Here is a 27,888-nt window from a genome sequence, read left to right as displayed (position 1 = left end):
AATTCCACAGATTTATCACCATCTGGCTAAAGAAATTCCTTCTCATCTCTGTCCTAGAGGGGTGTCCTTTTATCCTGAAGCTGTGCCCTCTAGACTTAGCCTCTCCTACCACTGAAGTCATCCTTGCCACGATAGTTCTATTCATGCCCTTGAATACTTAATGGTTTCAACGAGATCTCTTCTCATCCTTCTAAATTCCAGAGAGTACAGAATAATCAAATACTCCCTAAATGCTAAACTCTTTCAACCCTATGGTTATTCTTATAACCCCCTCTCATCTCTCTCCAATACCAACATATCCTTCCTTTGATATGGAGTCCAAAACTGCTTGTAATAATCCAACCAATACTCTGACTAACACGTTATAAAACCCAAAAGTACATCCTTGCCTTTATATTCTATTCCTCTTGAATTGAATGCTAACATTTTGCATTTGCCTTCTTTACTACTACTCAACTTGTAAGTTAAACTTTATTGAATCCTGGAGTAAAACTCCCAGGTCCCTTTCCACTTCCAATTTTTTTTTCCTCATTTAAAAAAAAAAGTCTGTGGCTTTATTCCTTCTACCAAAGTGTATGATCATGCATTTCCCTACGCTGTATTTCATCTGCCACTTCCTTGTCTGTACTCCCAACTTGTCGAAGTCCTTCTGCAGACTCCCTGCTTCATCAACACTACCTGCTCTCCACAGATTTTTGTAACACGCACAAATTTGGGGGCAAAGCCATCAGTTCTGCCATCCACATCATTAACATATACAGTAACATGAAAAGAAATGGGCTCAAAACCAAGCTCTTGCGGAACACCATAAGTTACCAGCAGCCAATCTGAAAAGGCCCTCTTTATTTCACAATCTGCCTTTGCCCATCGGCGACTTGGGCCGGCTCCCCCACTGGACTTAGTCTGGTGAGGAGTGTGTGAGGACACCCAGCAGGACTAGAAAAAGCAAGACCTGACAAACGGCAGATGAGCTCCTTGTGAGCCAAAAGCCATCTTCCATGGAAGAGATTAAAGCCTCACCACGTATCTACGAATCGTATGCTATGCACCTAGTTAGAAGAGACATGATGAACTTGGGCGCTGCACCGTGTGCCGGGACCTGCCCAAGACCTCCGCCTAAGGAACGGCTGAGCTCAAAGAAGCGACCGCGGCTGGTGGCCAACACGGCCTCGGGCTCGAGTTCGGCGGGGCGACAGCGGGCGGTGCCAAGGCAGCCAGCGAGAACAAACTGGAGGAGAGGCTGTATTCGGTGCTGACGCAAGATCAAAGAAGATGGAGGTGCATAGCCGCCAACCCCGGATTCGGGACGGCACCCACTGACTGACTGACATTTAGCCAATCTTTTATTCATGTTAGTACCTTTCCTGTGATAACATCGGTTCCTGCCTGGCTTAGCAACCTTTTGGCACCTTGTCAAAGGCCTTCTGAAAATCCAAGTAACGTTCACTGACTCTCCTTTTTCTATCCTCAAAGAATCGCAATGGATTTGTCAGACAAGATTTCTCCTTAAGAAAAGCACGCTAAATTTGGCCTACTTTATCATGTGCCTCCAAGTACCCAGAAACTTCATCCTTAATCATGACCTCTGACAACCTCACAACCACTGAAGTCAAGCTAACTGATCTATAATTTCCTTTCTTCTGCCTCCCTCCCTTCCTAAAGAGTGGAGTGACATTTGCAATTTCCAGATTTCCGGAAGCACTCCAGAATCTAGTGACTCTTGAAAGATCACCACTAATGCCTTCACATCATCTCAGCTACCTCTTTCAGAACCCTGGGGTATAGTCCATCAGGCCAGGGTGACTTATCCACCTTCAGACTTTTCAGATTCCCAAGTAATTTCTCTTAGTGATAGCAACTACACTCATTTTTGCCTTCTGGCTCTCTTGAATCTCAAGCATGTTGTTAGACTACAGTGATGACTGATGCAAAATGCATACTGAGTTCACCGACCATCTCTTTGTTCCCCTTTACTATTTTCTCAACATTATTTTTCCATGGACAAATGTCTAGATTTCCCTCTCTTTTACCCTTTACATATCTGAAAAACTTTTGGTATCCTCTTATATATTACTAGCTGGCTTACCTTCATATTTCATCTTTTCTTCCTTGTTGCTTATTTAGTTGCCTCCTGTTAGTTTTTAAAAGCTACCCAATCGTCTAGCATTCCACTATGTTTTGCTATATCGTGCAACATCCTGGTTAATATTTTTACTGCTATGCTGTAGGTATTTTGTTTTAGCAGTTCTGTAAGAGCAGTCTGTTCTGATTTTAGTATGATTGGGTTTGAGCTAAAGGTAAGGGGCTATGTTGTTCAACTTAAGAATATTGTGTAGGCCAATCAGGATGGCGGAATTGGGAGAAGATCCTAGAGGATGCTGGGTGGAGAGATTTTAGTGATGGACACTGGTGTGGGCCGAGGTCTTTGTTGGCGGGAGAAGACAGGAGGGAAGATGGCTGAGGATGCTATCTCTTTTGCACAAGGTGTTTTCTGCAGATGAATGGCTTCAAGGAGGAAGAACCAATACTCCTGTGGGGAAGCTATTTTGTTGGAGATGGATTTCGAGTGACATTCAGGAGATGGGGTGTGCTTTCACACAGACTGAGAGTCCAGCGCGTGAGTTACAGACTACTTCAAGATGAGCTCCAACTTATGTGCACATTTGGACTGGGTTAACTGTAACGGGCCCTTTTTATATTGTTTTCTTTTCTTTTTCCAACTAACTGTTCGATAAAGCTGAAATTTGTAAATGTACTTCCTTTATAATTGTATACGATGTACAGTCTTATTTCTTGCCAACAGGTAATTGCAAGTGGGTAGTATTTACACAGTCACGAGGAAATCTGCAGATGCTGGAAATTCAAGCAACACACATTAAAGTTGCTGGTGAACGCAGCAGGCCAGGCAGCATCTCTGGGAAGAGATGCAGTCGACGTTTTGGGCCGAGACCCTTCGTCAGTATTTACACAGTATTCGTTCAGATTGGGGTGCGGGTGGTCGAAATATCTCAGCTCTCCCGCTCTGGTGGGACCCAAGTCTTATCGATCCTAAACGTACGGAACTTGAGAAAGGTGGTTTTCTCACAGCTGAGTCCATTGGCTTGTTAGTGAGGGGCTAACCAGCCATATTTCTATAGACGCCTAATAAAAAAGGGGTTTCATTGTCGGGGCTGTCATCCGCGATCTGATTGGCTAATACTGTGTATTTGCAGTAAGAATTGAAGTGGTCTGTGTGCTTAAGCCTGTGTTTAAAGTAGTGCCTGGGAAAGGATAAAGATACTTGATTATGGACACCACAGGGATTAAGCTTTAGTGCATTTCAAAGAGATTGCCCACAACAAATGCTTGTGTTCTGAACAAGGTGGATATCCACAGCCCAGGTGAATTGTTGATTAGGGTTTTAAGTACCAATAGGAAAAGTTACTCTTGCTGAATGGAGTTTTGATCAATTGGCTGGTTAAGATGTGTTAGTTCAAACTAGCAAGGACAAGCAAGGGAGCAGATCTGCCTATGACTGGGGCACCTGGAGAAGCGGAGCCATAGGCTGTCCATACTTTTAGGGAAGCAGGGGTTGTAGGCAAGGGTGAAGAATTGAGAAATGAGTTTCCATAGCTGAGGGTGGAGACCTTAAAGACAAGTTGCTCTCGTTTCTGTGGAGTGAGGGGAAGGAGTTGTCTGATGTGAAAGATCTAATGAATCCTTCGATGATTGATTTAAATTCAGAATTTGTTTTGGCTAATACATCACTGGTTGATAAATGCAGAAGTATATCTGTAGAGAAACAAAGCTATTGTAGGCTGGGAGTGTGCTCTGGGCTCAAGCCCACACCTGATGGGGAAGAAGAATATGAGGCTTGGGCTGAGCAGATGTCTCAGTTACTGGATAAATGGCAGAGCTCAGGTAATATGAGAAAACTGAGACTGGTAGGGAGCTTAAAGGGCTCGTGGGAGAATGCAAGAAGAAAACCTTGTCCATTCACCCTGTGTTCAGAGTTGCCTTGGAGAAGATGCAGGTTTCTCCTATGCAGGATGATGAGCAGAAACAAGGAACTGTGTGGCGTGCCCAGTCTAAACCTATCATGTTACATCCTGGAGGAGTAGCTAGAGTGACAGGAACCCCCAAGTTTGCCGGAATGTCCGAGGAAGGAAAAAGGAGATTAACTGAGACGCTGGGTTGCAAAATGCATTTTCTACTGACGAGGCTGATGTTGGTTTCTACAGGAGTACTTGCCACACTATTAGAGTGACCAAGGACACCCCTTTGGGAGAAAGGTCTCGCTGGTTAGCACAAGTGGAGGTTGAAGATGTTTGGCAGCACCATCTTAAACTTAAGGTAGTTAAGTTCAGTCGTGGAGCAGGGGGACCTGAGTCACGAAAGACACGAGTGATAGACGGGGGAGGCATCCTCTAGTAGACAGGAAGGGTCACAAGGAGTGGTTGAAGCTGGAGGAGCTGAAGATAGGATAAAGAGGTCTCAAAGAGTCAGGAAACTCCCTGATAGGCTGGGCTATGACACACCGGGTTACAGAGTGTTGTGTCTATCCCCCTAGTGAGATATGTCACTACAATTCACAAATGGATTGGAAGTCCTGACATCACAAAATTCCTTTGAAAATTGTATTATTGATGGGTTGACGAATTTCAAAGTCATGAGGGCATGACTACTTTTGGTGGGGGGGAGCGAGTATAATGCCCTGGTTAAAATTTTTACTGTTATGCTGTGGGTATTTCATTTTAGCAGTTCTGAAGTGCAGTTTGTACTAATTTTAACATGCTTGGGTTTGAGCTAGGGATAAGGGGCTATGTTGTTCAACTTAGGAATGTTGTGACAGCCAACCAGGATAGAGGAATTGGGAGAAGGGTCTAGAGAACGCTGGGTGGACAGGGTTTTGTGACTGACACTGGTGTGGGTTGAGGTCTCTTTTTCAGGAGCTGGGAGAAGTCAGAAGGAAAGGTGGCTGTGAATGATTTCCCTGTTGCACAAATGAATAGCTTCAAGGAGGAAGGACCAACACTCCTGTGGGAGAGGCCATTTGTTCAAGAAAGATCTTGAACAACAATCTGGAAAGTGGTGTGTGCTTTCACACAGACTGTGAGTCCAGCACGTGAGTTAAAGAAAACTTCAAGATGAGCTCCAACTTAGGTGCACATTTAGATTGGGTTAACTGCAAAGGGTACTTTTTATTTTTTCTTATTTTCTTTTTCCTGCTAACTGTTCAATAAAGCTGAAATTTGTAAATATACTTTCTTTATAATTGTATGTGGTGTACGATCTGGTATTTCTTGCCGTCGGGTAATTGCAAGAGGGCAGCACTTAGACAGTATTCGCTCAGATTGGAGGTGGGTAGTTAAGACATCCTGGTTCTCCTGGTCAGTGGGACCCAAGTCATATCAACCCTAGACATATGTAGTTTGAGAAAGGTGGCTTTCTCACCACTGAGTCCATTGACTTCTTAGCGAGGAGCTAATCAGCCGTGTTTCTAGAGACGCCCAGTAAAGGGTTTCCATTGTATGCTTTCTTTAGCTTTTATACTGTCTTTGATTTCCAGTGTCAACCATGGTTGCATCATCCTCCCTTCAGAACAGGGGTTTCCAATCTTTTTTAGGCCATGGATTAATACCATTAAACAAGGTGTCAGTGAACGCCAGGTTGGGGACCCCCTGCTTTAGAATGCTTCTTCTTCTTTGGGATGAAATGAGCCTGCATCTTCCAATTTGGTCAGCTCCTCTCTCATTCTCCTGTAGTTACCTTCATTCATCTGCTATACCAATACATCCAATTTTACTTCTCCCTCTCAAATTGCAGAATAAATTCTATTATGTTGTGATCACTGCCTCCTAAGGGTTCCTTTCCCTTATGTTTGCTAATCAAATCCAAACCAGTACCACACTAAATCCATAATTGTCTTTTCCCTAGTGGGCTCAATCACTAGTGGCTCTAAAAAGCCATCTCTTCAGCATTCTACAAACTCTTTCTCTTGAAATCCAGCACTAGCCTAGTTTTCCCAATTCTATCTGCATTGAAGTCCCCCTTGACCACTGTAATACAATTTTTCCTACATGCCTTTCCCATCTTTTCTTGTAATTTGTACCCCACATCATGGCTACTATTCAAGGGCCTGTATATGACTCCAATCAGGGACTTTTATCGTTGAAGTGTCTTAACTGTATCCATTAGGATTCTAATCTTATGATCTTGTCTCACTTCTTGCTAAGATTTCATTTTAGATGTTCTGCCAAATTTAATGTACTATCTAACACTTCATGCCAGAATTGTATAACATTATGAGGATTATCCCATTTATTAAAAAACTCCCTAGCACTGTTTCTTTTTAAATAATAGATGTTTGAAAGATTATATAAGTCACCAAGAGTAATTTCTTTGTTCCTTATACTGATTATCATAACACCCAGTAATTTACATTTATGAGAATTATAATTTTAAATATTGTTTTTTTCAACATCAAGAATAAAGTATTATACAAAATACACTCAACTCTGTGCAATTAACATGCATTTTGGACTTCCACTTATCAGGATTCATAATCAGGGTAAAACCAACTAGGAAATTGTACCATTTAATTTCCACTTAAAGTCAAGTTTCAAAAATAATTTATAACTTCCTAGGTTTTGCCACCATGGCCTGTTTGGCATGCAATGCTGAATGAATAAACCATAATGCAGCATTTTCAAGGACACACCTGCCTGGCTCTGGTAGTCTTCCGCATACTCTCCCGTAGGCTGCCATGTCGCCGGATTAAGATTTCCTTAACCTGATTCTCATTGGCCTCTCTTGGTAGACTGTGCCGGTTGTACGATGGTGTCTGTAATTCAAAAATTTCATGGTACATAAATATCAATTAGTGCACAGAGAAGAAATCTGGTATTAATTTGCATTACGATTATGGGTCAGTGGGTTGAATACTGCATGTCCTTGGCAGTGCTCTTTCCTGAGATATATTCAGAAAAAGGTAAGACTACTGATGCTTGAGATTAATGGCGTAAATTATTAAATCAGTTGCTGAGATGTTGTATGTACACATTCAGTTGCAAAAGTCTAAAGTTACATGCTAAGCAATTTATCATTTATAGTTGATATATATTTTTTAAATGGTACATGACAGCTGCAGAAAAATGTGCAATGCTCATTTTATAGTCTGTAACACTTAACGCAGATGCAGTTCATGTTGTGAAATTACTAGAGTTGAAAAAACCTTAACCTAGAAAATGGATTCTTTTATTCACCACTAATCATAGACAACTTGGTTTTACTTAGAATAGGTTATCTCCAGGTGAAATGAAATTAGCTGCTCCTATGTGAAACATCCTACTATTCAAAGACACAAGGCATTACATTAGCATGCAGATGCTGGAAAAGAGTAACACACAGAAAATACTGGAGGAAATCAGCATGTCAGGCAGCATCTATGATGAGGAGTAAACAGTTGATGCTTTGGGCCAAGACCTTTCATCTGGACTCAAGGGTCTCTGCCCAGAATGACTGTTTACTAGGCCAATCTTCACCTAAAACATCACCAATTTTTTTCTCTCCACAGGTGCTGCTCAACCTTCCGAGCTCCCCCTACATTATTAAAATGTTTGACCTGTTGGGAACCTGTATTTAAATCACCTTAACACCTTTCCAAATGTTTATTTGGTCACAGATTTTTTTTCTTATGCAGAGGAGTTAAATTGGCATTACCAAAATAAACTTATTTTTATTGTACAAAATTTCTAGATAAACATCTTTCAAAAAAAAGAGTAGGTCAGATTTCCAAAGAAAGAAAATGAAAGCATTGATAAGAACATAAGACTATAAGATGTGGGAGCAGAAATAGACCATTTGGCCTATCAAGTCTGCTCCACCATTTCATCATGGCTGATGCAATTTTCCTCTCAGCCCCATTTCCTGCCTGCTCCCTATATTTCTTCATGCCCTGACCAGTCAAGAATCTATCAACCTCTGCCTTAAGCAGCCTGATGTGTGGCACTTTGTCAAAGGCCTTCTGAAAATCCCAATACTCAACGTCAACCAATTCTCCTTTGCTATACTGCTTGTTCTTTCTTCAAAGAATTCCAACAGATTTGTCAGGCAAGATTTTCCATTGAGGAAACCAAGCTGACTATGGCCAATTTTATCTTGTGCTTCCTGAGACCCATCCTCAATAATCGACTTCAACATTTTCCCAACCATTGAGGACAGACTAACTCACCCTTCCTTTCTTCTTCCTCTCTCCCTTCTTCAAGAGTGGAGGGACATTTGCAATTTTCTGGTCTTCCGGAACCATTCCAGAATTTAGTGATTCCTCTAAGATCATTACTAATGCCTCCACAATCTGTTCAGTCACCTCCTCCAGAACCCTGAGGTGACAACACCATCTGGTCCAGGTAACTTATCTACCTTCAGACCTTTCAGATTCCAAAGAAACTTCCCTCTAGTAATGGTAACTTCACACACATCACGACCCTTGACACCTCCAACATCCACCATACTGCTAGTGTCTTCCACAGTGAAGACTTGATGCAAAATAATGTACTTATTAAGTTCACCCGCTATTTCCTTGTCCCACATTGCTACCTCTCCAGCATCATTTTTCAGCTGTCCAATATCCGCTCTCACCTCTCTTTTACACTTTATGTATCTGAAGAAACTTTTGGTATCCTCTTCAATATTACTGGCTAGCTTACTTTCATATTCCATATTTAATAGCCTTTTAGTTGTCTTCTGTTGGTTTTTAAAAGCTTCCCAATCCTCTAACTTCCCACTAATCTTTGTTCTATTATGCACCCTCTCTTTAGCTTTTATTTTGGCTTTGACTACTCTTCTTAGTCACAGTTGTGTCATCTTGCCTTTAGAATATTTCTTCCTTTTTTGGAGGTACATATCCCATGCCTTCCAAATTGTTTCCAGAAATTCCAGTCATCGCTGCTCTGCCATCATCCCTGCCAGGGTCCTTTTCCAATCAACTCCTCTCTCATGCCTCTATAATTCCCTTTACTTCACTGTAGTACTGATCCATCTGACTTTAGCTTCTCCTTCTCAAATTTCAGAGGGAATTTGATCATATTATGATTACTTGTCCGCAAGGGTTCTTTTACCTTAAACTCTCTAATCTTTAGCTCTATCCACAATGTTTCAATACCTTTCGACCCTATGTCATCTCTTTCTAATGATTTGCATTCATTTTTTTTCCCAACAGAGCAATGCCACCCCCTCTGCCTTCCTGCCTTTCCTTTCGATACAATGTGTATCTTTGGACATTAAGCTCCCAGCTATTATGCCTACAATATCACACATGCCAATCTGCAACTGTGTTATAAGTTCATCTACATTATTCTGTATACTGCACGCATTCAAATGTAACACCTTCAATCCTGTATTCACCCTTTTCGATTTAGTCTGCCTTTTATGTTGCAACTTATCCTGTTGACTGCAACTTTACCCTCTCAAAAGCCTCCCCTCACTACAAATTTCCTCTGTTTGCAAACCAGCTACCTCGTCTTCAGCATTATTATCCGCCCTAACTACGATACTTCTCACATTGAAATACACACAGCTCAGGACACTAGTTGCACCATACTCCAACGTTTGATTCCTAATTTTGTCTGACATCTTACCAACATCTGCCTCCACAACCTCTCCATCAACTATTCTGGCACTCTGGTTCCCATCCCCCTGCAACTCTAGTTTAAACCCCTCCACAGAGCATTAACAAACCTTCCTGCTAGGATATTAGTCCCGCTCCAGTTCAGGTGCAAATGTTCCATCTGTACAGGACCCACCTTCCCTAGAAGAGAGCCTAATGATCCAAGAGTCTTATGCCCCCTCTCCTACACCAACCTCTTAGCCACATCTAATCTTCCTAGTTCTGGTCTCATTAGCATGTGGTACAGGTAGCAATCTTGAGATCACAACCTTAGAGGCCCTGCGCTTTAACTTAGCATCTAACTCATCTAGCACATAGCACAGACTGACATTCTACATTTTCTAATGTGGTGTCTTTTCAACTGCTCACCTCAGACATGATGATTTTATTTCACTTTAGTAATTTTTTTCGCACGTAGGGCACTTACTATCAGCCAGGACCTTCTGAACAGAAAACATTTAGTTCTGTAGCATTGGGAGTCTCAGAATGAAACTTGAGTTACTGACTTCATTATTGAATAACATCTACAGCAGCAGACAAACTGCTGGAGGAAATCAGTGGGTCCAGAAACATCTGTGTGGGGAAGGGAATTGTCAACGATTCTGGTCGAAGCTATTGTCAGTCTTGATGCAGGGTTTTGACCTGAAACTCCGACAATTCCATGCCTGCCACAGATGCTGCTCCTGCAGAGTTCCTCCAACAGCTATTTTTTCATTGCTCCATATTCCAGCATCTTTAGTTTTTGCATGTCCAACATACTTGTTTCTATTATACTAGTTTCAGGAATATAAGTAGTTCCAGTGCATGGATGCTGCACACATTTATGTCTGCTGGCTTATTAGATCTTCTGTTAGGTCTGTTCTCCAAACTGTTGTTGGGTTCAAAATAGAAGAGGTTTAAAGTATTGAAAAACACTAATTAATTATTTGCCAAAAGTTATGAGGTGAACTGAAAATTTTCAGGAAAAAGGCTTTGATTAAATGTTGCAAAATGTATTGACAAAGTTTTCTAATTAAAAACAAAATAACTAAAGAGGGACACACATCAAAGTTGCTGGTGAACACAGCAGGCCAGGCAGCATCTCTAGGAAGAGGTACAGTCGATGTTTCAGGACGAAGGGTCTCGTCCTGAAACGTCAACTGTACCTCTTCCTAGAGATGCTGCCTGGCCTGCTGCGTTCACCAGCAACTTTGATGTGTGTTGCTTGAACTTCCAGCACCTGCAGAATTCCTTGTGTTTGCATAACTAAATAGGGGTTAACCTATGAGGAGAAATTGAGTCGCCTGGGACTATACTCTCTGGAGTTCAGAAGAATGAGAGGGGATCTTATAGAAACACACAAAATTTTGAAAGGGATAGATAAGATAGAAGTAGGAAAGTTGTTTCCATTGGTAGGTGAGACTAGAACTAGGGGGCATTGCCTCAAGATTCAGGGGAGAAGATTTAGGACGGAGATGAGGAGAAACTGATTTTCCCAGAGAGTGGTGAATCTGTGGAATTCTCTGCCCAGGGAAGCAGTTGAGGCTTCTTCACTAAATATATTAAAGAAACAGTTAGGTTGGTTTTTACATAGTAGGGGAATTAAGGGTTATGGGGAAAAGGCAGGTAGATGGAACTGAGTTTACGGACAGATCAGCCATGATCTTATTGAATGGCAGGGCAGGTTCGATGGGCCAGATGGCCTACTCCTGCTCCTATTTCTTATGTTATGTTCTTAAATAATGCAAAAATTCAACAAGCTAAAGGAGTTATCACTCCCAGTTCATAAACCTTTACCAATCAAAAAGGACAAAAGGTTCTGCAACCCACACAAACACAGAATTCTGGACTAACAAGGAAATGTCTCTTATGAAATTCATCACAGTCAATAAAGGTAGTAATGCCAGCATGATCTACAACTTGTGAGCATTTGTTGATTTTGCAGAAGATTTCTTGAAGTAAAATCACCTGATGTCAGAGCACAGGAGCAGTACAAAGAACATGGCTCACTGTGAGGAACAATTCAAAGCGAGAACAATTATAAAATCAACTTGTAACGACTCTGGGAATACTACAGGAAAAAAGCAGTGTATTATCCCAACATTCACAGGCCCAACTTATGTGAAGTTTTATTTGGTATTCAGCAGCCACCGCAGATAATTGAACGTACCCTCTGCCTTGTCCGATACAGATTTTTAGCTAAAATTTCTTTCATATTCTTCAGTTCTTCAGGTGAGAGACTTCTAACTTCGTTAGGTTTTTTACCCCTGGAAATTCAGATAAAATAAACCACAACCCAGTTAGTTTTGATATTTTACTTACAATCAAATAAAAAAACCTCTCAAAACCTTATCTGAAAACAAATATTGCTTATCAATCTATCAAGCAATTCAGTGATGAGATAAAAAGTAACTCTCAAAAAAATTTTATTCTTCACTGCATCACCACTACAAAAATTGGTGCGGTATGCGTATGATATCAAAGTATGACATTTGATCAGAAGTGTGCACACTTTCACGTAGTGTAAGGAGTGGTAAATGAAAGCACATGACAAGCAAAGGGTGCTGGTGAAAACTGAATGAAAATTAATAGAGTGACAATTTCATGATAAAATTAATCTAACCCAATTTTAGAAGATTCAAAAATCATATTCTTTCCTCTGCTCTAAAATTCCTACCCTTAAAATTCAGACTTAGTTAATTTGATGCATTGAGCCAAAACTCATTTGAAACAATGCACTACTTGTATCTTATTTCCTCTAATATCAGCACTGTTCTGAGTTTGTGCACTTGGGAACACCCTTAAGCTCACACTTGACAGAACTAATTCCAGTTTTAGTTGTTTAGTTACAAATTTAGACTAAGCACGTTCAAGTTCATTGTCTCAACAGCTCACATGTATACAGTTAAACAAAGCAATGTTTTTCTGGGACCAAGGTGGAAAACATAGTACATACATACCATACACAGCACATAAAATAACATTAAAATATTCTGTAGAGGTACAAGTTGACATAAAGTGCATATAAGACATAAAGTTAAATAAACAACAGTATATTTAACTTCTGAGTTAACAGTGAAATTAAATATTTTACTTACAACAGGGAGGCAGATGACGACACCTTGCTGAGTTGACCTGATTCAGCCATTTCAATGGCCTGCTTCAATTCCAATTTCTTATATAGAGCAACAATACTGTTCTTTGGTTCATTACCCCGTATCAAAAGCTTTGCCAAATAACTGTGATCAAAATTCCTGGCTCTAGAAATAAAGTCCAAGATCAAATGTATTAATGAGTGCATGAAGCACAGCAATTTACATTGTTTACCAGCAACGATGAGCTGATGCATTTTATATTTTACCGATGCACAGGGCATCTTGGATTCCTTTCTTTCGTGATACCGCATGCACACCCTCGTTTTCCATCTAGAAGGGATGGTTTTGAAGAAAGTTTGAGTAATAGTTTTTAGAGCAGAATGGTGCAAGAACAAAAGTACCCTAATTACTATAACTACCCTTTTAAAATAACCCATATAAAATGGATTTATTGACCTCCTTTACCCAGCAGCCTGTGCTCTCCTGTAGCAGAGAGAGCCAGCATTCATCGTGGGAGCATGTTTCATACACAATGCAAGGCAAATAAAACAGAAGAGACTAACCAAAATCTCAACAACATCACTGCTGAAAAAGCTTTGGTGCAGTAAATCTATGATGTCTCTGGATGACATATTTGATCAGAAGTGTATTGTGCACACCTCCACATGGTGCAAGAAGAACTTTCAATAAACCAAATACAGGTCCTGGAGCTCTGAGTGTTTGCCACATTAATTCATCATGGACTGTGAACCCAGGCGTGCTTTAGCACACTGTTGAGAAGGATAGGATGAACAAACAATTTAAAATTACCCAACATCAAGGGCATTGAAAAGGTGTTGAGCAACTGCACTTTTTGTTTCTGATGATAAGGCCAAACTCAGGTTGGAGGAGCAACAGCTCACATTCTGTCTCAATAGACTCCAACATTCATTTCTCTAGCTTCCGGTAATTTCTAACCCCTTCCTTGCATTCCTCTTCTCCCATTCCTCATTCTTGTTACCCCTTCTCTTTGGTGCACCTGCCCATCACCTTCATTGGGTTCCCCTCCTCCTTCCCTTCCTTCCATGATCCACTGCCCTCTCCTATTATATTCTTAAAGATCAGCTTTATTAGTCATGTGAACATCTAAATATTGAAACATACAGTGAAATGCGCCATTTGTATCAATGACTAGCATGGTCCAAGGGTGTGCTGGGGGCAACCCACAGGTGTCGCATGCTTCCAGCACCAACCTAGCATGCCCACCACTTACTAACCTTTTGAATCTAGGAGGAGATCCACATGGTTACAGGGAGAACATAAACACTACTTACAGACAGCGGCAAGAATTAAACCCTGATCGCTGGCACTGTAAAGTGTTACACTGACTGCTAGGCCACCAAGCCATTCTTCCTCTTCAGTCCTCTACCTTATCCACCTATCTGCTCCCAGTTTCTTACTTCATACCACACTGCCCCACCTACCCGCCTTCCCCCTCATCTTTCACCCACCAGTTTGTACTCCTTCCCCTCCGCCAACTTCTTATTCTGACTTTGCCCCCCTCCTTTTCGGTCCTGATGAAGGTCCTGGCCCAAAATGTCAATTGTTTATTCCTTTTCATAGATGCTGTCTGACTTGCTGAGCTCCTCCAGCATCTTGTGTGTGTTGGTCAGGACTTACAGCACCAGCAGAGTCTCATGCCTATGGTTAACTATTTATTTCTTTTTCTTTACAGTTCAAGTGAACTCTCTCTAGTAGTCAGTATTTTAAAAATAGCATATGTAGTTACATCCTAACATAACTGAAAAGCTGCTCGTCCTTTGAATATCATGTGGATAGTCCAGGCTATTTAAATGTTTGTTACTGATGTCAGCTTTTGCCTAATCGTTTCCTGAATTATGCCTTGCTCTCCTTCATTATATGTGTTAATTAATTGTAGAGTTAACTCAACACCATTTTATCTAAGTGAACGCACCTCAGCTCTGTTGTTGCAGCAATCGGTACAAAATACATTGGGAGGAGAGAGTGAGGCTGACACTGCGCAACTCTCCCTCACTTAAATCCAAATCAAGCGCTAGTCTTGACACCATCAAACCAGCTGGTGGTGCAGTTACATCAGTGCCGGACTCCGGGAGCGAAGGTTCCTGAGTTCAAATCTAGTCGAGCAGCTCCCGGGCACGCTTTCCATCCGTACCGGGTTGTGTTGAGTTAGCAACTCAACCTCGTAAAAACTACTAATGGTGTCGAGGTGTTCATCAATGATGATGCACGAACAAAACACAATGACCTGGAACTCAGACTAAAACACCAACTGCTCATTACCCTCCAGACCTGAGGAGTTACCCCACCATTTTGCGTGTGTTGCAATGATCCGGAACTGTTGCCCCCTTTGTCTCATTTCTTGTCGACAGTGACTAATGAGAGCAAACATACAGGAATTGAACCATAGACAGAGATAATATCTATACTTGGACACATGTTCCTGAGGAAACTCATATAGTGTGCTAACTTCATAACAGTGACTAGGGCACTCACTTCGAGCCGAAGCACAGAGCTTTGATAAACATCTAATTGTTCCAACACACATATAAACCATAACTTCTTCTCATGTATATGCATTTGTAAACATATTACGAAGTGGTGATGTTAATGGGTTCTCAGCTGGATTTTTATCAAGTAGGTGACGTACATTGATGACAACACCTGGTAAGGTTTAGGTGTGCTAGCAAAATAATTTTTTTTTTGGTGATGGTTTACTGCAATTGAGCCTCATTTCTCCAAAGCCTCTGCTTGTATCAATGAGTGTTCATACATTGTACAGCAGCAAGGAACAGAAACATTGCATGTGACAGTCTGCAACAAGTACAATATCATTACTTTCAAACTGGAATGGGTAAATATGACCCAAATGGGAATCTCGGCCCATACAATCAATGTCGTAAATGATATTAAAGAACATGTCTCTTCATGCAAAGTGACAAATGTAATGCAATTAATTATTGTAGCTATTCCATAATACATCATCACATGATGGACAATGAGCAAGACAAGTCCATCAGTTTTGTTTCTCCCACTCTCATATGCTCACATGGAAAAGTAGGTATTTGAACTAATCTGATGATTATTGATCTGGACATCAAGCATTTTTCTCCACAGATGCAACCTGATCTGCTGAGTTTTTATATCACTTATTTTTACTATTTCAGATTCCTAGTAGCTGTAGTTTGGTTTTGCTTTACATGTACAGTTTAGTTTATTGCTACTTCTCCTCAAGGAAAGCCATCTTCATATATATATATATCATATCTATATATCTCATCTATATATATCATATCTATATATCTTGTATATAAATGTATACTTATATACATTTCCTCCCCCTCCCTTGTTTCTAAATTATGACAGCAACTGTAAACACATATTTATCATATAAATATTGTGCAAATGGATTAGTGATTAATTTACAAATTAAAACTAAAACCAGCAGAATTTATTTGGTAGCTAGGTTGATGGAAGGATAATTGGACTAAAAAGTTACACATGTAAAACAATAATGTTTTAAAAATTATTTCAAAGGCATTTGCTTTTTACAAATAACAAAAATGAGGCAATATTCATACTTGTCTCTCAAGTAGTAGTGACTCCACTGTCCACAGACATCCTCAACTCCGGCCAACACATGGTCAAAAAGCTAGACATGGAAATGAGATTTAGAATTAAAATACCATTTTTTCCCCCTGCGGGTCTTGCGTTTTTAAAAGAAAACAACTAGATTAGTTTTGTGCTGGAATGAGCAAGAGTACTGCAATACTGTGAATTGATTACAATGAGAAGAGTGATATTTTCAAACTTAAAATAATAGTGGAGCCCTGAACTACATTGACTATTCCTTCATGTGCTCAAATCTCTTCTGTTGATTGAGGCACAGATGTGCAGAAGCTGACTTGACGTTGAGGTTTCAGCTTATACTTTCTCAAGATAAAGGAAGTTAATTGGTGTTTTTGTACACTTCCAGAATGGTTATTAACTATCAGCATCTTATAACATTAAGAGTAAAATAACTATTGCCAGCTTTTTGACCCAAGAATCAAATGAACATTAAGAGCGAAGACAGATTAGGGGAATTGATTGTTATCTTGATTAAAGACGTGACTTTCAGGAAACCCTGACTGAATGAAGGGAAGTCAGAGGTGGAGAGGATTCAATGGTGTGCAGTCCAGTTAGCTGAAGGTTGCCAGTGGTGAGAGAAATCAAGGGTTGAAGACAGGCAGGGCTGCGGTTAGATGAAGTGATGCAGTTGAAAGAGACTTCAGACAGCTGAAAATGTGAGGCCACAGTGGGAACTAAACATGTAAACACGTACTTGAGGGATTGGAAATCAGGAAATAAAGTGAAGATTGTGCAAATCATGTGAACTACCCAAGAATGGTCGAGTATGGAGATAAGTTGGGTAGGGTAATGAACAAGGCAATTGGCTTGCTTCCCTTCCTAGGCTGAGACAGTGAGTAACAAAGTCAGGATATCACATCGTAGCTTTACAGAACATTGTTCAGGTTGCACTTACAGCGAGTACGTATACAGTTCTGGTTACCCTAATACAGGAAAGACATGGTAGCATTAGGAAGAGGACAGAACAATTCCACCAGGATGTTTCATGGTTTATGGAGCTGTAGTTGTAAGGAGAGAGAGAGGATAGTGTGTGTTTATTCTTACTAGAACATAGGAGAGACTGAAGGGTGAACTGAGAGATTTATAAAATTATGAGGGGCAGAGATAAGGCAGATGGTCAGAGTGTTTTTCCTAGGGTAGGGAGTCTAAAATTAGAGGGCATAGACTTGAGGGGCCCATGTCTGTGCTGAACAGAACAATGACACTACAGTGAAGTAATGGAACTGCTGAGTTAGGACAGAGATGTGCTTTAGGAAGGTGCAGGCTGACCACTCCTCACTGCAGATAAATTGCTCCTCCATGCGAAGAGTTAGGAGCACCAAGTTTCTGGGAGTGCTTATAATGGACAGTGTCATCTGGTCCCTCAACACCATCTCTTTAGTCAAGAACGCACTGCAGCATTTCCACATCCTGAGAAGACTGAGTTAGGTGAAACTCACAACCCGCACTATGCCCCCCCCACCCCATTCTAATCAGTTTTTACAAGAAAACCATTTAGAGTGTCCTGACCAGATGCATCATCGTCTGGTATGGGAATTGCAAGACACATGACCAAAATACCCATCAAAGGATTGCAAGGACTGCTGTGAATCATTGGAGTCTCTTCTGTCCATCCGAAATGTCTACCAGGAGTGCTGCATACACAGGGCCCTTAACATAGTCAATGATCCTTCCCAACTGTCCAACAATCTCTTGGTGACCCTCTACCAATAGGCTGGAAGTATGACAATACTGTTCAGATGGGAAACAACTTCTCCCCCCATGCCATGTACTCCCTTGTACCAGCTCTCATCACATACGAAGCGTCAGTAGCATTATACTGTATACTCTTTAAACTTGTATCATAAATGCATCGTATTATTTGTTAATTTATTAGTGGTAATATCTTTATGTATTGTATGTGAGTTATTTGTACTGTGTTGTACACCTTGTTCCCAGAAGAACGTTGTTTCATTTATCAGTATACATGTGTATAGCTGAAAGACAATAAACTTGAACTTGAACTATGTTATTGTGGAAAAGCCATTAAATTTAACAGAAAACAGTGGTCAAAGAAGGGAATGAAGTTGATGATGTAGAGCAGGTTTTCCAATGAAAAATCTGGAACAAACCAAAAGTTTTTCAAGTTACCTATTTAAGAATCAGACCCAGAGAAACACATGGGAGCAAGTGCACAGAAATCGAAGAGGTGGTGATGATTAGGATAAATCACAGCAATGGGAGCTCAAAAAGGAAAAGAGAGCCATTGTACACATAACACCCATCAAGTCTAGGAATACAGTGAGGTGGAGGATAAATGCGTCACTAAGGGATGGAGCAAGGGGCAGGGATTCAGATTTCTGGATCATTGGGACCTCATTTTGGGGCAGGCATGACCTGTACAAAAAGGACGGGTTGCACTTGAATCCAAGGGGGACCAATATCCTGGCAGGGAGGTTTGCCAAGGCTATTAGGGAGAGTTTAAACTAGAATTGCTGGGGGGTTGAACTGAACTGAAGAGACGGAGGAAGGGGCGGTTGGCTCACAAATCGAGGAAACTTGTAGACAGTGTGAGAGGAAGGATAGGCAGGTGAAGGAGAAGGGATATGCTCAGACTGCTGGTTTGAGATGTATCTATTTTAATGCAAGGAGTATCATGAACAAAGCGGATGAACTTAGAGTGTAGATCAGTACTTGGAGCTATGATGTTGTGGCCATTGCAGAGACTAGGATGGCTCAGGGGCAGGAATAGCTACTTCGAGTGCTAGGCTTTATATCTTTCAGAAGAGACAGAGAGGGAGGCAAAAGAGGTGGGGATGTGGTACTACTGATCAGAGATAGTGTCATGGCTGCAGAAAAGGAGGAAGTCATGGAGGGATTGTCTACTGAGTCTCTGTGGGTGGAAGTTAGGAAGAGCAAGGGGTCAATAACTCTACTGGGTGCTTTTTTATAGATCACCCAATAGTAACAGGGACACCAAGGAGCAGATAGGGAGACAGATTCTGGAAAGATACAATATTAACAGGGTTGTCGTGATGGGAGATTTTAATTTCCCCAATATTGATTGGCATCTCTCTAGAGCGAGGGGTTTAGATGGCCTGGAGTTTGTTAGGTGTGTTCAGGAAGGTTTCCTAATACAATATGTAGATAAACCTACAAGAGGAGAGGCTGTACTTGATCTGGTATTGGGAAATGAACCTGGTCAAGTGTCAGATCTCTCAGTAGGAGAGCATTTTGGAGACAGTGATCACAATTCTACCTCCTTTACCAAAGCATTAGAGAGGGATAGGAACAGACAAGTTAAGAAAGCATTTAATTGGAGTAAGGGGAAATATGAAGCTATCAGGCAGGAACTTGGAAGCATAAATTGGGAATTGACGTTTTCAGGGAAATCTATGGCAGAAATGTGGCAAATCTTCAGGGGATATTTGTGTGGTGTTCTGCATGGGTACGTTCCAATGAGACAGGGAAAGGATGGTAGAGTGCAGGAACTGTGGTGTATAAAGGCTGTTGAAAATCTAGTCAAGAAGAAATAAAAAACTTACAAAAGGTTCAAAAAACTAGGTAATGATAGAGATCCAGAAAATTATAAGGCTAGCAGGAAGGAGCTTAAGAATGAAATTAGGGGAGCCAGAAGGAACTATGAGTAGGCCTTGGCGAACAGGATTAAGGAAAACCCCAAGGCATTCTACAAGTATGTGACGAGCAAGAGGATAAGACATGAGAGAATAGGACCAGTGGAAGTGGGAAAGTGTGTATAGAACTGGAGGAGATTGTGGAGGTACTTAATGAATACTTTGCTTCGGTATTCACTACAGAAAATGACCTTGGCAATTGTAGGGATGACTTACAGCAGACTGAAAAGCTTGAGCATATAGACCTTAAGAAAGAGGATGTGCTGGAACTTTTGGAAAACAGCAAGTTGGATAAGTCACCGGGACTGAACGAGATATACCCCAGGCTACTGTGAGAGGTGAGAGAGGAGATTGCTGAACTTCTGGCGATGATCATTGCATCATCAATGGGGACGGGAGAGGTTCCGGAGGATTGGATGGTTGCAGATGTTGTTCCCTTATTCAAGGGAGGGAGTAGAGATCACCCAGGAAATTATAGACTAGTGAGCCTTACTTCAGTGGTTGGTAAGTTGATGGAGAAGATCCTAAGAGGCAGGATTTTTGAACATTTGGAGAGGCATAATATGATTAGGAATGGTCAGCATGGCTTTGTCAAGGGCAGGTCGTGCCTTACGAGCCTGATAGAATTTTTTGCGGTTGTGACTAAACACGTTGATGAAGATAGAGCAGTAGATGTAGTATATATGGATTTCAGCAAGGCATTTGATAAGATTGAGAAAGTAAGGAGGTATGGAATTCAAGGGGACCTTGCTTTGTGGATCCAGAACTGGCTTGCCCACAGAAGGCAAAGATGGTTGTAGATGAGTCGTATTCTGCATGGAGGTTGGTGACCAGTGGTGTACCTCAGGGATCTGTTCTGGGACCCCTTATCTTAGTAAGTTTTATAAATGACCTGAATGAGGAAGTGGAGGGATGGGTTAGTAAATTTGCTGATGACACAAAGGTTGCAGGTGTTGTGGATAGTGTGGAGGGTTGTAAGAGGTTATAGCGGGATATTGACAGGATGCAAAACTGGGCTGAGAAGTTGCAGATAGAGTTCAACCCAGATAAGCATGAGGTAGTTCATTTTGGTAGGTCAAATATGATGGGAGAATATAGCACTAATGGTAAGACTCTTGGCAGTGTGGAGGATCAGAGGGATCTTGGGGTCTGTGTCCATAGGACACTCAAAGCTGCTGCACAGGTTGACTGTGTGGTTCAGAAGGCATTGGCTTTCATCAGCCGTGGGATTGAGTTCAAGTGCCTAGAGGTAATCTTACAGCTGTATAGAACCCTGGTCCACTTGGAGTACTGTGCTCAGTTCTGGTCACCTACTGCAGGAAGGATGTGGAAACTATAGAAAGGGTGCAGAGGAGATTTACAAGGATGTTGCCTGGATTGGCGAGCATGCCTTACGAAAATAGGTTGAGTGAAGTTGGCCTTTTCTCCTTGGAGCGACGGAGGATGAGAGGTGACCTGATAGAGGTGTATAAGATAATGAGAGGCATTGATCGTGTGGATAGTCAGAGGCTTTTTCCCAGGGCTGAAATGGCTAACATGAGAGGGCACAGTTTTAAGGTGCTTGGAAGTAGGTACAGAGGGGATGTCAAGGGCAAGTTTTTTTTTACACCAAGAGTGGTGAATGTGTGGAATGGGCTGCCGATGACTGTGGTGGATGCAAATACAATAGGATGTTTTAAGTAGCTCTTAGATAGGTACCTGGAGCTTAGGAAAATAGAGGGCTATGGGCAACCCTAGGTAATTTCTAAAGTAAGTACATGTTCAACACAGCATCGTGGGCTGAAGGGCCTGTATTGTGCTGTAGATTTTCTATGTTTCTAAGTCATATAGTCCAGGAGTCAAAGCAAGAAAGGTGGGGCTTTCGAGCTCAGAGTTCAAAGATCAAAGTAAATATATTATCAAAGTACATATATGTCACCGTATACAACCCTGAGATTCATTTTCTTGTGGGCATACATAGCAACTCCAATAATCATAATAGAATCAATGAAAGACTGCACCTAAAAGGGTGGACAACAAACTGTGCCAATAAAAAAGAGAAATAAAAGAATAATATTAAATAAATAAGCAATAATTATCAAGAACATGAGATGAAGAGTTCTTGAAAATGAATCCCTAAGTTGTGGGAACAGTTCAGTGATGGGCAAGTGAGGTTGAGCGAAGTTATCCCCTCTGGTTCATGAGCCTGATGGTTGAAGGTTAATAATTCTTTCTGAACCTGGTGGTGTGAATGTTGAGGCTCATGTACAGTACCTACTTCCTGATGGCAGCAGCGAGAAAAAGAGTATGACCTGGGTGATGGGGTTCCCTGATGATGGATGCTACTTTCCTGCAACAATGCTTCAGGTAGATGTGCTCAATATTGGGGAGGGCTTTACCCATGATGGATCAGCATTGTGTAAAGAATATAACTGAAGATCACAGACAATTGTTTCTTTAAAAACGCCCATCTTCAATTGGATTTTTGAATCCAATTTTTAAATCATCCCAGGATTGCCATGGGTATTCCCATATACAGTGGATTCCAGTTAACTGGGCCATCGATAAATCGGGCCAGCTGCTTATTTGGGACAACTCTTAAAGAAAAAGAAAACTACTCGAGAAAATAGCCAATATTCTCTTTGTTTATTTGGGACATTATGCTGCTTAATTAGGAAAGGAGAGTGCTCCTGAACAGTTTCTAACTAGTGTCAGATACATGCACTTGCATAGCCATTAGACACTACGCCATGCTTGGAGTGAAGAGTTTTAAATAACAACAATTGCAGCATTTGTGTTCAAAAAGCAGTGATTTTTATCATTGATCGTTGCCAAGAAATAAGCAGTAAGATAAATCGGAACTGTTTTGTTTACTGTGGTTTCAAGCATTCAGGCTTGATAATGCCAGAAACAGCTGGGAGTGAAAATGAAATGATTTCACTACTTTAACAAGTTAGGAACTACAATGGATTTTAAGGTATCCACAATCATTTGGAATGATACAATGGAAAGTAAAATTTGGAAGATCCAATGGAAAAAATAGTATTGTATAAAGGATGTCCAATATCTGCACTAGGTGTCTGCACTGATTTTGTTCATTTACAGTCAAAGGAGTACCAGGGCATAGGCTAGATGAATTCTTCCATCAATAACAATTAGGAACTAATAAACAGTTTTATAGCATTGTAGAAGTATTAGTAGTGTTCCAATTTGTTCCGTGTGTCATTTAAATACATAATTGTTATTCACTGAAATTTAGTTTCTTTTTTTAAAATAACTTTTTAACTACTTTAATGAAACTTTGGCTAACTGAAGCAGCCACCTAATTGGGCCAATGTGTACTAGTCCCAATTAAACAGAATCCACTGTACTTGAATAGGGTATTTTGGAAAATCTGTTACAAATTGCTACTACATACTTGCAAAGTTATAATACTCATGAACAGCAATAACTGATACAAGCTACTTACTCGAATGTGAATCTCTTGGCTCACTGTTGGTTGTTTTTTATTTGATTTTTTAACCTCCAAGAACGCAACTAATGGACGGATAGTCATTCCCTGAAAAGAGAAAAAAAAAGTTGGTATTCAAAATTGTACTTCTGACAACTTTACTTGGGGAGTTTAAAACTTTAAACGTAAAAGGTAGAAATCCATAGTGTGTTAATGACAAGTGGATTAATATATACACTTTGAACTTGACTTCTGAAATCAAAAACCAACAGAACTGAATTTCAATAGTGAAATCAATGCACAAGTTACTATCTCAAATGTTGAACATATAAATAGGACCAAGTTTTATACCAGAAGTTTTTATTGTAGAAGTAAAATGTTGTCCAAAATGGTTTTCAATCCTTCAGTTTTATGAATGTGACAGCAAATTCCTGTCCCAGTATTCTGGATACCAGGCCATTGATCCAATAACACAAGCTTATATCCCACCAATGTTGCCATAGAATTTAATTCCACATAAATTAAACTAAAGCAGGAATATCACAAGTAATTACAGTACTGGGCTAGACTATACTAAGACCATAAGACATAGGAACAGAATTAGGCCATTCGACCCATCGAGTCTGCACCGCAATTTCACCATGGCTGATTTATTTCCCTCTCAAACCCATTCTCCTGCTTTCTCCCTGTAACCTTTTACACCTTCTAATCAAGACCTTATCAACCTCCGCCCTAAATACACTCAATGACCTAGCCTCCACAACCACCTGTGGCAATGAATTCCACAAATTCACCACACTCTAGCTAAAGAAATTCTACCTCATCTTCATTCTAATTGGATGTTCCTCTATTCTGAGGTTAAACTCCCCCACAATAGGAAACATCCTCTCCAATCCACTCTTTCTAGGCCTTTCAACATTCAATAGGTTTCAATGAGATCCCTCTTTATGAGGATGAGAGGTGATCTGATAGAGGTGTAGAAGATAATGAGAGGCATTGATCGTGTGGATAGTCAGAGGCTTTTCCCCAGGGCTGAAATAGCTAGCACGAGAGGGTATAGTTTTAAGGTGCTTGGAAGTAGGTACAGAGGAGATGTCAGGGGTAAGTTTTTTTTTACGCAGAGAGTGATGAGTGCATGGAATCAGCTACCGGCGGCGGTGGTAGAGGTGGAAACGATAGGGTCTTTTAAGAGACTCCTGGATGGCTGCATGGACTTAGAAAAATAGAGGGCAATGGGTAAAACCTAGGTAGATCTAAGGTAGGGACATGTTCGGCCAGCTTTGTGGGCCGAAGGGCCTGTATTATGCTGTATGTTTTCTATACTTCTATGTTTCTATATTCAGAACTCCAGCAAATACAGTCCCATGGTCATTAAACTCCCCTCATATAATAAACCCTTTCATTCCCAGAATCATTCTTGTGAACCTCTTCTGACACTGACCCAATATCAGCACATCATTTCTTAGATAATGGGCCCAAAACTGCTCACAATACTTCACCAGTGCCTTATAAAGCCTCAGCATTACATCCTTGATTTTATATTCTAGTCCTCTCAAAATATGTGCTAACGTTGCATTTGCCTTCCTCACCGCTGCCTCATTCTGTAAGTTAACCTTCAGCGGATCCTGCATCTCGGATTTTGAATTTTCTCCTCATTTAGAAAATAGTCTAAGCTTTTATTCCTCAATCAAAAGGGCATGACCATACACTTCCCAACACTGATTTCCATTGTAATTTGTAGCCCGTATTCAGAGGCCCATACGTAACTCCCATCAGGGTCTTTCTTTTCTTGCAGTTCCTTAACTTTATTCATCATGATTCTATACCTTGTGATCCTATGTCACCTCTTTCTAAGGATTTCATTTAATTTTTTACCAACAGAGCCACACCTCCCTCTCTGCCTACCAGCCTGTCCTTTCAATACAATGTGTATCCTTGGATGTGAAGCTCCCAATTATAATCTTCTTTCAGGCACAACTCAGTGATGCCCACAATGTCATACCTGCCAATCTCTAACTGTGCTTCAAAATCATCTACCTTATTCTGTACACTGCCTACATTCAAATACAATACCTTCAGTCCTGCTCTTGTCACTCTTCTTTGTTTTTATCCCCCTATTTCAATGCAACTCATTCTATTGACTGCAAATTTGCCCTATCATCTGCCTGTCCTTCCTGACTGTCTCACTGTCTCTGCTTGTATACCAACTGCCCATCCTCAACCCTATCACACAGCCAAATTGGATTGAACACTCCCCAAAAATTCTAGCAAACATGCCCACACAGATATTGACCCCCCTCAGGTTCGGGTGTAACCCAGCCCCTTTGTACGAGACATATCTTCCCCAGAAGGGAACCCAATAATCCTGAAATCTGAAGCCTCATCCCCTGCACAAGTTCTTCAGCCACACATTCATTTGCCAAAATCACCCTATTCTTACCCTCACTGCCACATGATATAGGCAATAATCCAGAGATTATTACCCAGGAGATCCTGCTTTTCAGCTTTCTGCCTAGCTCCCTAAATTATCTCTTCAACACCTCATCCCTTTTGCATCTTTACCCATTCTGGCTCTCATAAGAATCACGACCTACTGAAGAAGTGCCGTTGAGGCAGTTAAGAATGTTTAATAAAATCTGCTTTTACCATCGTCATCCACAGCTGATCAATTGAAACCACAACAGAGATTTAATCAACAGAAGAAAAAGTTTCCTTACAATAAAATATCATACTGATGATCCCCAAACTTTTCAGTGTCCCATCATCAAATAGTCCTTTTAAAAGTAACATAATTTCACAATTTCTACATTCCAAATTGTAAAACAGGCATTAGATAGGAAGAAGAAAACAAATACAACCCTGTCAGATTCAGTTGGATCAACAAATAATTGCTCTGTGTCTTAACTCCATCTCCATCTTGGTCCCAAAACATGTTAAAATGATCTATCATTTGCTTTGAATTTAGATCTCTAGATTACTGCTACTCTATGTTAGGGATCATCCTGAATAGTCCCCAGTACTAATTTTAAGAGCCATCTCATCCAATTCTTTCTCCCCATCTGTCCATATCCAATAAACCGTCTTACATGCAGTTTTCAGAAGTGAACGAAATGCCCCACACTGGGATTGAACAGAGCTGGCTTCCACAGCGGCGTAAGTCTGAGGAAGGCAATCACTGGCCCTGCCAAAGGTGTGAGACTGAGGCATGAGCCCCTTCCCTAAACTCCCGTTTGTGTGGATGCTGCATAATTCGCTACCCTATTACAAATTAATGCCACGAAATAACAGACAGTACATTGCATACGGATAGAGGAATTATATTTATGAATCTTAACTAAAGGGTTAGTAAAGAATTACAAAGAAAAGGGCCTATTTTAATTAAACAGTTAAATGTGCACAAGTTGGATCTCATCTTGAACTTCTCTGTCACTCACATGCTGGGCCCTCGGTCAATGTGAAAACACACACCACCTTTCGAACATCTCTCGCAATCCCAGCTCGAACAAATGAGTCTCCCATCAGATCGGATGCTACGACCAGTTCATCTCCTCTCGATCAAAAGCCCAAGACCAACCTTATTGTCCCTCACCAAGAAAAATCTCCTACTAATTGGATGACACACATTCCACATCATCCCTGATCTTCACCAATAACCCAAACAGGCTGAAAGCAGAACAAACAACTCTTACAGAGCTGCTAAATGAAATACCTACAGCATAACAGTAAAGATATGAACCAGGGCATTACACTTGTATAGAGATCGGTTCGATCCCTGTGTAGAGCATTTCATTCACTTCTGAAAACTGCATGTAAGACGTTTTACTGGATATGGACAGAGATGGGGAGAGAGGATTCGATAGATGCATTTCCTAACCTTATAATTTACATTTCTCATGCTCAGTGTTGATCACCTCAGTGAAATCCATTACAAATTTTGCTAAATCATTTATTCCTTAATTGCACTTGAGAAGGTTGTGATGAGCTATTGAACTGTTGTGGACCTTGCACTGAAAATGACTCTCCCACCCACAGTGTCATTAGGGAAAGGAATTCTGAGCTTTTAGCCCCAGCAGAGACAAAGGGGCACCAAGTGATTTTAACAGGAGCCTGCAAGTGGACCTGTTCTCTTGCATATATTGTTTTTGTCCTACTATGTAGTTGAGGTTCCTGATGTGTGAGATCTCTTGACACAAACAAGAGAAATTCTGCAAATGCTGAAAATCCAAGCAACACACACAAAATGCTGGAGGAACTCAGCAGGCCAGGCAGCATCTATGGAAAAAAGTACAGTCGATATTTTGGGCCAAAGCTCTTCGGCAAGAACTCTTGAAGAAGTTCTTATAAGTTGCTGCAGTGCAGCTTGAAGATGGTACACACATCTGACAATCTGTTGATGGGGGAAGTAAACACAGAGAATGGTAGATGGCGTACTATTGAATATTGATGGCCATTGAAATTACTGTTGGAGCGCCATTC

At 40.9% G+C, this 27,888-nt stretch overlaps 1 protein-coding gene across 1 annotated transcript in view; it reads right to left on the bottom strand.

The window, feature by feature from the left end:
• LOC134349535 (sodium/hydrogen exchanger 2-like) overlaps positions 1 to 27,888 on the bottom strand; it is a 99,586-nt gene that overhangs the window by 8,934 nt on the left and 62,764 nt on the right. The window contains exons 6-10 of the mRNA XM_063054014.1: positions 23,431 to 23,520; positions 16,320 to 16,390; positions 12,724 to 12,885; positions 11,796 to 11,892; positions 6,701 to 6,823 (exon numbers count right to left, since the gene is read on the bottom strand). Coding sequence (XP_062910084.1) covers positions 6,701 to 6,823; positions 11,796 to 11,892; positions 12,724 to 12,885; positions 16,320 to 16,390; positions 23,431 to 23,520 — 543 coding nt within the window. The remainder of the gene's footprint in view (positions 1 to 6,700; positions 6,824 to 11,795; positions 11,893 to 12,723; positions 12,886 to 16,319; positions 16,391 to 23,430; positions 23,521 to 27,888) is intronic.

Source organism: Mobula hypostoma, chromosome 7 (genome assembly GCF_963921235.1).
Source record: "Mobula hypostoma chromosome 7, sMobHyp1.1, whole genome shotgun sequence".
NCBI lineage: Eukaryota > Metazoa > Chordata > Chondrichthyes > Myliobatiformes > Myliobatidae > Mobula > Mobula hypostoma.
This window is presented reverse-complemented; position numbering and strand designations above follow the sequence as displayed.